At 45.3% G+C, this 12,041-nt stretch overlaps 2 protein-coding genes across 3 annotated transcripts in view; both read right to left on the reverse strand.

Annotated features, from left to right (window-relative positions):
- LOC139114704 (corticotropin-releasing factor receptor 1-like) overlaps positions 1-12,041 on the reverse strand; it is a 130,763-nt gene that overhangs the window by 96,981 nt on the left and 21,741 nt on the right. For both annotated transcript variants that reach the window (XM_070676574.1, XM_070676575.1), the window contains exon 2: positions 507-732. In XM_070676574.1, the coding sequence (XP_070532675.1) occupies positions 507-584 (78 nt within the window). In that variant the 5' untranslated portion in view covers positions 585-732. The remainder of the gene's footprint in view (positions 1-506; positions 733-12,041) is intronic.
- Positions 9,310-11,853, reverse strand: LOC139114003 (uncharacterized). Its single transcript, XM_070675476.1, has one exon. It carries the CDS (start codon positions 11,572-11,574, stop codon positions 9,310-9,312), a length of 2,265 nt encoding a protein of 754 aa, XP_070531577.1. The 5' UTR covers positions 11,575-11,853.

A 12,041-nucleotide genomic window follows, 5' to 3' on the forward strand; every position in this document is an offset into this window, starting at 1 on the left:
GATTAATGACTTTTGCCTTGTCCAAATGAATGTGTCACAGATAGACGATAGGCAAAAGAAAGTCATCAATAACTCATTGATAAAAGCTTTCTTAAAGAGGATGTCTAAGCGAAGGAGTCCACAGGGAAGGGTTTTAAATGGAGTCAGACTGGCCGAATGAAGACGGCAATCTAATAAGGTTTGCCCAGACAAAAACCAGTGCATCGTTTTTATGCATGTTTTCAGCATACCTTATCAAACACAACATTTTGAGTCAGGAATATGGCTAACAAGATGCTGCCGGTAATACACTTTGAAATAGAGTCTATTACATCTACCTATAGCGGAACATGTATAGCGTTGAGATCACTTTGATAACAATTGTAGATTTCATGTCCACGTAATGAAAAACTAACGAACGGCGCTATTTGGCTTCGCGTAGATTACAATATAAAACACGGTGTATGAAAACTGTCGCCAACTTGTGTGTGTGTGTGGACGTTTGCTAAAAAAGTCCTTTTACTTACCATGTCTCCTACAGTAATCGTGAGCAATAAGATTACATGAAAGGATTCGACAAGGCTCCCAACAGAAGTTCGTTTCATGGTGGTAGAGATAATATTTCTGCGCACAGTTTCTGGAAAATGCTTGAATTCTTGTTATGGCGTCAAAAATTGCCAATATCGCCACTAGCCGCCTCCATTGAAGCTTTATAAGTTACTGGAGCATTATTACAACCGTGACTTCGCCAATCTAGAAACAGTAACAAGATGAAAATCAGAAATTGGTTTCCCCTGAAGGGATTCTAATCGTCTGTGTGCCCAGCCTCTAAGATACACAGTAAAACTAAATTGTTGTTGACAGTTTTATGGTGTGAAATTCATACACATAAATTCAACATTTATTCCTGTATATTGGAGAAAAAACCAACAAAGTCGCAAATCTATCATTTTCAAGTTGTGCAGGTCCATTTCGTGAATTCAGTTTCCACAGCACGACAGACAAGTGACAGTCATAGACAACAAAAAACAAGACAACTATACTGTCAAATGAGCGAGAAAGAGATAGCTACAGAGTTGTCAACATGAACTGATGAAAGTTGATCGTTTTTTGCGAAAAGACTGAAAAAATCCTGCTCAACAAGTGCCACTCGTTTCACATCAATGTGGGAGTGATATCTTGTGTAAAGCTTATGATACTACAGCAAATTGACTCAGCGCCTCGTTGTCTCTCTACAATCCTTCTTCGCCATGTTACTTTTTGTTGGGCTCAAGATGACTGCCCTGCATGAAGGGCCACGCCTATAAATAGTATTAACTACCCCGGCAGGGATCCGGAGTGTATTTCATGTAGCTCAGTACGTCTAAATTATATCCTTTTGGTTTAACCATCAAAGAGTACACCTAAGCCGAAGTTCGAATCGACGAATTAAAATAAATGTATTCCAAACTACGAGCAGTAATTATATTGCACGGTTAGAAGGTTATGCGAGATCAACACAACAATAGTAATGTTGTACATTGAAACGTCATCAAAATGGCAACCATCATGTTTACGAAAATGGAATTTGCCGAAGTAATTCAATGATACGTCATTATCATCTATAAATAAATTAAGCAACGGTCATGGCATTTGGAACATTTGGACTCAAATATAATCATGTTCACGGTTCATACTCTGTTTTTGCTTGTCTTCTTTGCATATTTTGCGTATTGCTAACCTTTCATATTCAATATTCTGTCGACAAGTATATTATAATATGAATCTTCACACGTTTGCTGTTACTCATACGACAAGGGCGGCTCATGACATCGCATACACACAACGATGCCCTATTTCAGTCTCAGAATTAGGGTTAGACAGCCTTTGAAAACTTGTTAGAAACTCTAGACTACGGACGATTAGTAATTGCCGATTTCGTGACAGTTTTCATCAAAACTAATATAATTTGTATTCATAGGTATAATGTTGAATGATGATGTCACACCTGAGAGTTGACAAAAATTTGTTTGAGTTGTGCTAGGCGTGACTATAAGAAAAGTATATTGTCAACAGCATGAAAGTCTGTGCCTAAACTGACAATTAAATGTTCCTCACTTTCGTTCCACTGAGACCTCTTAACCTGGTCGCGATAGTTCGCTCAGATAGGTGGTATTACTTCTAAATGTACAATACAAAGCGATCTCACAATCATATCAGTTGGCACAACAGTTCCGCCAACAACAATATTTATTACCCAAGAATAAATCAACAACAACAGCGGGTATTCGCAGATACCCCAGTATTGTACAATGATTGACAACTCGCTAACAAGTATAGCAAAGATTGACAGTAACACATCAAAGAAATTGTTTCCGTGACGTCACAATTTACTTGAATAACACTGAAAACATGATAGCTATGTGCTAGTAAGCCTTAATGTCTTTGAACTGGCTGTACTCACAACACACAGAAATACACCAGTTCTCTGTTCATATGGTGTGCACTCAAAACAAACTCAGCAGTCTAATAGTGACAACTCTACAGTATTTCCGGTCACTATGACAAATAAAAGTTATCTCAAAGTTTGAACACACTGTAGTAATTTTACAAGTGTACAGAAAATAAAAGTAGCCTATAGCAGTGAGGCTTTAACTCTAAACTGATACTCGAACAATGCAACAGTTCAGTAAATTCAGTAAACACTAAACGTCAACCTGAACTCAGTTGTAGTTCTATCAAACTAATACAACAGTATTTCAGTGTCAGACAACTTGTACAAACACTCATACTATTCTAAGCCTTCTTGTAGGGAAATAACAATCGCCCACTTTTCGAACCAATTTCACCCACGATCCAAACTATAAACGTCCCTCCAAGCGGCAAAGAATCACTCATACAAAATCGACTTACACTCGTGTGTGTGAGATTATTAAAGCACGATTTCGATTCCGCCGAAAGCTCGGATTTGTAGGCAAAGTTTACACAGTTCGAAGGACGAGAATCTTTGTTGTCCTACAAGCGTGTATATCTACTAAACCTGATCGTTACTGTTCCTGACGTCCGGTCCGGTGGCGCGGCGTAACGTTGAAGGTGCATAGAAGTTCCATATACAGGCTGGTGAGTTCCCACTCGCGCCGAAGCTTCCGGTCTGTCCTTTCACTCGTAGCTACGTCACTCGCCCACACGTGGTTGGGGCTCGATGGATCGTTCTGTCAGAAATTGTCTCTCTTACCACATATGAATGTTCTCTAAATGTTCCTGAGTCTCACCCGTACTAGACGGTGTGATGGTTGAGTCAGTTCCGACGTTCACAACGTCGGAACAGAAAGTTTGAAATTCGACTGTACACAAGTCGCGTCCGGCCCCATGCCGTCTTCCAGCTTCTTCTTCTACGTCACCAGACATGTGACATAGTATACGTCATAGCCCGCCAATCACTGGCGTTTAGCGGCTCAAACTTTCTAGGCTAGTGTTCTGTTCGCTGGCCACCACACAAGACCAGCAATAAGTTCTTGAATTCGTCATCTCCATCCAAAGATACGAAGATTTATAGAGTCTATATCTCCAACAATATTACATCGCGTATCCTCCGAACAATCCTATAATTATTGTGTAAGTGTACTGAGTGCACAAAACACATTCACTCAATCATACGTGTAGAAGCAGTCTGACAACACATAAAAGGTACTGTTTTTCTATTAAATAAAAATGAGTGAAATCACACATGTGATACCCTCCCTCCCCAAAGCATGTCATCCCTTATCCTCCATTTCCACCATCGGTCGATAATCGGCCGACTGGGAGTGTAAGGGGAGACATGCCAACAACCCTCCCTGGAACTGCCCCTACATGGAAATATGTACCACACAACTCTCTACAGTGGCTTTGACTACAATAGCTAAACTTCATCTTAATACGGACCTATTACATCGCGGTCTAATAAGGATGTGTTTGCTCTTCCTTGACAATCTAGAAGTCCTACCTACAAGTAACCACCCTAGTATATAAGGTATACCAGGTAAGCCCTCTCAGGGGTGAGGTGTAAATACATGCAGTAGAACAGTTTACATAATTACGAATGTTCACAGATATGACCAAGGGTCATCCAAGGACAATCCAGGTGGGCACTGTTGGGGTGACTCTACAACACTACACTGGTAACTCTGCAAGCAAAAGAGATTGAAGCCAGATAGGGTAATGAATGACTGGCTCCTCTGCTGCGAACAGTCAGTGCTGACTACACCTAAAACAAATACTGTAAGAAATTCTGTTAACATAAAAGAACAAAACAACACATAGACTTTGGCAAACACGCAGGCTAGCGACTTGACAGGTTGCCGCCGTCTTTATATTTATGCTGCGCATATTTGTTTGACCAATCTCCAACACGCCTCCACATCCAACCCGTACCAACACATCTCTGCTACTCTGTAGCCGACTCGTGCCATGGCCAACTACCTCTCTGCCACATGTCACACTGTCCCCCAACTTGCAAAGCCATATGAGAAGGATAAATGTCAACTCGAAATCTTGCAATTACGCTACACGATAGCGTGTACGGGAACAATGCAGCAGGGCGAGAATTCCACCGAACACACCTGGTGGTAGGACCCTTTGAAATACTCCATCACAAACGGGCTCCTCTTTACATAGTAGCGACATGGCGCACACACACACCTGTACATGAATTGCGAGTGGAAGCGGTCAATGCATAACTTAAAATTGTTTGGTAACATAACTCTATAGTCGTCCATGGCTGACTGTCGGTAATGGTATATAGCGCCAGTCTGATAGATATGGGTTGTTTCCCAAAATAGGTGGCTTTGGCTGTGAAGTCGGCATGCGACGAATCTCATCCCTCTTGCAGACTCCAACATAACTTGGCTTTCTCTCAGAATTTCTCCTGGCAGCCAGCTTTCTTGCAGAAAGTTGATGACTGTACACTTCTCTGTTTCTCAGAACAGGTAACTCTATTCTCATTCTAGTCCCCTGGATCACAGGGTAGCAAGGCATCTGAAGTGGTTCACTTGCCACCAGTTCATTGTTTGGCACAAACACTGGTGCTTCTGCATTCAACCCGTGGTCGTCGACATATCTTGTATTACTGTAGCCGTAATACTGTGGTTTCTGTCGATTTCTTGTTGGATACCGTCGTTCTGTAGCTGTGTCATCTGCTACTTCCGTTCCAACCTTGACGCTAGAGGAATCAGTCACATCTTTATCATGTTTACTCTGTTCCGATGCCTGACTGGTAACATTCCCTACATCCTCTCCACAATGCACGGAACTCACTGCATCACTCTGAGCAGTTGCATCCACAGTTGGATTGCTGATATGGGTGTCTGACATATCTGTAGACTCAGCACTCTTGTCGTCGTCAGTACCACACGACACCACAGCTGCACTGTCTGGCTGAACGTCTGTACCTGCCATTCCCACATCATCACCAGGTGGGGTAGGTGGCATCACTTCGCTGTTTAGGTTGTTGTCTGACGATGCTCCATCCATCTGTGTTGACTCGTTCTGTTGCTGATCGTGAGGTGGACTGATGCCTTCTATTTCACCATCAGAATGTGACTCTTGTGCGGGTGAATTGACTTCTGGTATCTGTACTTCTGTGGGTCTTGTTGGACTACTTCGTCGTACTCTTATTCTCTGAGCCCAATCTTCATCACTGGAAGAACTTTCACTTTCTGCGTCGCTCGGCTCTGCAGCTGCTCTATTTGTATGTCTAGTCGGAGTTTGTATGCGGGTATTTTGCCGAGAGGGTTGTCTCCTTGGTACGCGCATAGGGCGATCTGGAGGAATTGCTGGTAGTGCGTAGCATGGCATCAGTAAATTACGATGGACTGTCTTACGCTTCCCTCCAAACTCTGGCTTCAGTACGTAGACTGGGATGTCAGGGTTCACCCTTTTCACGACTAGATAAGGACTGTGTTCCCACTTATCAGCAAGCTTTTCTTTGCCTCGGATAGACACATTGTGCACCAACACACGATCGCCTGGTTCCAATTCAGCTTCTTTAGCTTTCTTGTCATACAGGTACTTATACTTCTGTGTCTTGCTAGCCATTCTGCTGCCCGCTATCCTGTAGGCCATTTGCAAGTCCTTTCGCAGCTTCTCCACGTACTGGTCATATGTCCCCTCTGCTTCATCAGTAGGCTCTAACCCAAGGTATAAGTCTATCGGCAATTTCGGGTGTTGTCCATGCATCAGATACCAGGGGGAATAACCTGTGACCTCATGCGTTGTGCAGTTATATGCATGAGTCAGCATTTTGACTTGTTGAGCCCAATTCTGTTTCTGTTCTGGCTGCAACGTACCTAACATGCCTAGTAACGTCTGATTGAAGCGTTCCACAATTCCCGCGCCTTGAGGGTGGTATGGGGACGAATGCGACTTCTTCACGCCCAACAATGTGCAAAGGTGAGCAATCAACCGACTCTCGAAATTCCTCCCTTGATCGGAGTGGATCCTAGTTGGGATGCCGACTTCCTGCAAGAATGTGTCCATCAAGACTTTCGCAGTTGTCTTGGCAGTTTGGTTTCTAGTCGGCACTGCTATGGCATATTTAGTAAAATGGTCCGTCATGACCAAGATATCCTGGTATCCTCCTTTTGATCGCTCAAGGGAGAGAAAGTCTATGCACAGTAACTCTAAGGGCATCGTTGTCAATATCGGCACCAAGGGAGCAACCACACGACCTCCAGCTGCAATCTTCCGGCGTGTGCACCTCTCACATCGACGGATTCTGTTGATGATGTCATCTGTCATACCCGGCCAGTAAAATCGTGACCTCATCAGTTCTATACTACGCTCCTGGCCTAGATGACCCATCTCGTCGTGTAATGCATCCATGGCAGTCTCTCTATGGCTGGGTGGTAAGTATAGCTGGTACACTGTCCTACCACTCTTTTCTGTTCTTTGCCTGTAGAGCACACCATTACGTAACCGATACTTCTTCCATTCTCGCAATGCTGCAGATACTTGGCGAGTCTCTGACGCACGTTGCTGATGGTCAGGTGGTTCACCTCTTTGGACATAGTTGTATATCACGCCGATTGTCGGATCTGCCAGCTGTAGATCCTTCCATTCAGCACGACTAATGGTGGGTAATGTCGCAGTACCTTCTGGAACCATGTCAGCTAACGTCTGGACATTACATCTTGGAATTTTGCCGATAATTTCCATGGCTGGTACCATGGGGACAAGTTTACTTTCAAGAATTGCCACAACCATCTGGCTGCTCATTACTGTTGTTTCTTGAGGGGTTGGAGGGACCCAATCAAGCCAGTGAGGATGTCCTTCTGCATCTGTTGAGTATCCCGACTGTGGTTTCCTAGAGAGCGCGTCTGCATCTCTGTTGAGTACTCCACGACGGTATTCAATCCGAAAGTCATAATCTGCCAACCTTGCCATCCAACGATGTCCAGTAGCATCTAGCTTGGCACTGGTGGTAACGTACACGAGGGGATTGTTGTCAGTCAATACCAGGAAATGGCGGCCTAGCAGCATGTCAGAGAACTTATCCGTCACAGCCCACTTTAGCGCTAAAAACTCCAGCTTGTGGGCTGGGTATTTCCTCTCACTTTTCGAGAGCCCACGACTGGCATATGCCACCACTCTCTTTACATTTCCCTCGTGTACCTGGTATAGTGCTGCTCCAAGCCCGAGTAGGCTTGCGTCAGTGTGCAGCTCGAAAGGCAGTGAGTAATCAGGATATGCGAGGACGGGTGGGTTTGTGAGACGCTCAACTAAGGTGTCGAATGCCACTTGACACTTCTCTGTCCACACAAATTCTGGTGGCTTCTGTCGTACCATCTTCCCGCCCTTCGTCCTTTGTTTTACGTAGAGTCCTGTGGTCAAGTCATTCAGGGGTTTCGCGATTTTGGAGAAACCTTCTACGAATCTGCGGTAATAGCCACACACTCCCAGGAAAACTTTGACTTCTTTAGCACTGCGGGGTACAGGCCAGGTCTTAATTGCTTCAGTCTTCGCTGGGTCGGTCTTCACCCCCTCATGTGACACAATGTGTCCCAAGAAGCTGACCTCTCGCCGGAAAAACTGGCACTTAGAAGCCTTCACTTTCAACCCATGCTTCTTCAACCGCTTGAGTACCTCATCAAGACGCTGGCAGTGTTCCTCAAACGTTGAAGCGAATATCACAATATCATCAAGGTAGACTATACACGTGCGATTAACCAAGTCTCCGAGGCACTTCTCCATTGCACGCTGAAAGCTGCTAGCACTGTTACACAGCCCCATGGGTAAACGGAGACACTCGTAATGCCCAACCGGAGTCACGAAGGCTGTTTTCTCGATATCATCTTCGTGCATCAATAGTTGCCAGTAGGACGACTTGAGGTCAACTGTGGAAAACCAGTCGGCTCCTTTCAAGCATTCCATACTTTCCTCGATCCTTGGAAGCGCGTAGGCGTCCCGGATTGTCTTGCTGTTCAGACGTCTATAATCAATACATAGCCGGGTTGTCCCGTCTCTCTTCCCAACTAAGACAATCGGCGCTGCGTACGGCGAGTTGGACTCCCTTATGACGCCACAATCCATCATGTCTTGTATCAATCGACGAAGCTCCGCGTACTTTGCTGGCGGCAGTCGACGATGTCTTTCTCGTGTAGGTATGTCGTCTGTGAGTCTAATGCGATGTTTCACTAGGTCACACTTCCCAAGGTCTGTATCGCCAGTAGAAAATGTACCCAAGTTCTGACGAAACAAATCACGCACCACTCCAAGACGTTCCTTGGACAACAATTTTGGGTCTAAGTCAAATTTAACAACCCTTTATAGTTCCTTTACTGTCATCACAGGAGTCACTGTTGGTATCGCCTGGATACTGTTTACGGTTGCATCCAGTCTACTCATAGGGACACTCTCTACAGTTGTCACTGCGTTGATTTCCGCGATAACACTGCCAGGTCTGATTGTTATGTTGTGGTTGTTGCCATTGTATAACCTGACAGGAACTGTAGACTGATCCACTTGGCAACGCATCGCTGTAACAACTGGACTGGCCGTTGCTGCACAGCTGGGTGACAATGCTGGTTCAACGCTGACCATGTACTCATCATTTGCAGTTGCGCCTGACAATTTGCCGGTCACGATGACGCTACTTTCCGGGCGAATCGTAACTGGTCTCTTCAGAAGAGCACGTGCCGACCCCACATGGCCATCCTTGCCAGCAAAACGGTACCTGGACTGAATTCTGTCATACGCTCGTCTTCCTGGGACGGACATCTTGTCAACTTTATTTTGATTTGATTTCCTGATGACTGCCGCAGCTCGCATACATGGTTCTAACACATTCGTGCCCAGTGTTATAGGTATCTGGTCTCAATACTCGGTGTCGGGGACAACTATCACCAGGGCGTCCATCGTCTGTTCTACGCCATATATCGCTGATGGCAGTCTCACCTGTACCTCCAGAATCCCCAACACTGGAACTGCCTGATCACCGGCTCCAAGTATACGCAAATCATCAGCTGATGCTTCCAGTGGGCGGTCCGAAAAGTGTTTATCATAAAACCACTTACTCAAAGTAGTAACTTGCGAACCTGTGTCCATAAGGCAGCGAGCGTCATAGCCATCAACTGCAATTGTCTCTTCATATGCTGGTCCAACCACTCTGTGGCGTATATCCGTCTGCATCATCCGCAGGGTTTGGTCAGTTGTGTCTACATCCGACGGTGTCGTTCTGTCATCTCCGTTTGATGCATGATACCATTTTCTACGTTGTAACCGCCTGCGGTGATACCTAGCAGGTGGGTCACGTTCTGGCCGAACATTTTTGGTTTGACTCCTGTCAGACTTACGGGCCTTGTTATTTGACTTGCCAGATGCCGACGATGTTTGTTTAGAGTCATCTTTGTTTTGTGGACAGTCCCTGGAGAAGTGTCCTCCCTCTCCACAGCGGTAGCATGTTGAGCTCTGTTGCTTGGGGTTTGGACAGTCTCGCACCAGGTGGCCAACATTGCCACATCTGAAACAGCGTCGAGGTGCCCTGGGGCTAGACGCATACTGTCTATCTGTTTGTTGTTTAAGTCTGTGTTGGTTGGCGTTGCTAGCGGAGCTTGGATCCTGCGTGCCATACCCCGAAGTAGAACTAACTTTCGTCTCTAACATGTCCAAGCGTTGCACAACCGAATTCAGAGATGGCTCAAGTTGTCGGGCAAACTCTCTAGCTGCACTGTCTACGATGTCCTCTTCAGAAAGCAGTGTCCTCTTTGAGTTGTCTGCCATCTCCTCTTCTTCATCGGCAATCATTTGGTGGGTAGCAGCTGATCTCGAACGCGATGTCGAAGGACGGGGCTGTCTTCGCTCGCGGACTTCTTCCTCAGCCTCTCGTGCAAGCCCTACCATCTCGTCAAAATCATTAACTTGGCTTACGTGATGACGAATACTGTCTCTGACACCTTCGTCTCGTAAACCTCTCCAGAACGTGCTTCTCAGCCGTTCATCCATCGCTGACTTGGGTATACCACCCTTTCGCTGTACCTTATTTAATTCTTCCTCCAAGCGGTTTGCAAAGTCAGCTATACTCTCATTGTCTCTTTGAAGACCCTTACTATAAATGTTCGCTAGCAGGGTTTCTGCTGATTGCACATTACCATAGCGTTTGCGTAATTTCCTCAACATTTGGTCAAATGTGACTGTAGGTCCCATTCCATCAACTAGTCGGACCGCACCACCTTTCAACGACGCTCTGATAGTTCGTAACACCGACATGGCAGACTCTTTATTTCCATGTATGTACGTCATGACTTCCCCTTCCCATGTCTGGAAGTCAACATCAGACTTGCGGTTTACATCACCGGAAAATGTACTTAACTTGTGTTTGTCCCCCAAGTACACCGTTGTATAATTACCATCGCTGTCCCTGTAAGTCGTAGGTGTAGCATCAGCAGTTTGCCACTTCTTACCACACAGGCCCATGGTCGTCTTTTCTTTCTCTAATTCATTGTCTAGACGAGCGATCTCATCTTCAAACATGTCTTGACGTGAAGAGGTGGGTATGTTGAACTCTCCTGTACTTGGCCTCGTTGATCTGGGGCGCAGAGTCTCTCCTGTAGCAGGTGTGAAATTGGGCGATCTGGATCGGTCTGGTCGCGCTGGCGTACTCTGTGCCACACTAGTTCCTCCTACCGCACCACCGACTCCATCATCAGCATCCCAGTTTTCCTTCACACACCTGTACTGTTCTCTATGCTCCCAATCACGCCGTTCAATTTCCTGTTTTCTATACCTCTCTTCTACTTCTTCCCGTATGGCTGTCTTCCAAACCTCTCTTGCTTGTCTTTCTTCCGACAACCATTGCTCCTTTGCCTGGTTTAACCGTTCACTCTCTTCAGCTCTCCATCTTTGTTTCTCTTGCTCCAGCCTGAGAGAAATCTCTCTCTCCATATTTGATTGGGTAAAGTCTTGTGGGTCGCCAGCTCTCCTACCGACCGCTGTTTCTGCTGAAGGGACAGACGACACTCCTGGTAAGCGCCTCACTCCCCGGCCAGCCATGCCCAACGAACGAGGGGTTGTGTCATCCGATGCCATTCTAGTCGTTGTGCAAATCACAGTTGCAAATGCAAGCCACACGCACAGCGACATACAGAGCACACAACTTACAGTAAATCACTTTGAAACTTATGTAATACTATACACTTGATAATGCTATGAAATGTTAATATCCTTAACATCAGACAAAGCTGGTTAAATAATTCTTTTATCAACTGTTTACCACCTGATCTGGATACTGGGCACAACCTTTTTGTTAGTTAATGCCCCACGTTGGGCGCCATTTATATGTCACACCTGAGAGTTGACAAAAATTTGTTTGAGTTGTGCTAGGCGTGACTATAAGAAAAGTATATTGTCAAACAGCATGAAAGTCTGTCCTAAACTGACAATTAAAATGTTCCTCACTTTCGTTCCACTGAGACCTCTTAACCTGGTCGCGATAGTTCGCTCAGATAGGTGGTATTTACTTCTAAATGTACAATACAAAGCGATCTCACAATCATATCAGTTGGCACAACAGTTCCGCCAACAACAATATTTATTACCCAAGAATAAAT

Source organism: Ptychodera flava, chromosome 16 (genome assembly GCF_041260155.1).
Source record: "Ptychodera flava strain L36383 chromosome 16, AS_Pfla_20210202, whole genome shotgun sequence".
Lineage (NCBI taxonomy): Eukaryota > Metazoa > Hemichordata > Enteropneusta > Ptychoderidae > Ptychodera > Ptychodera flava.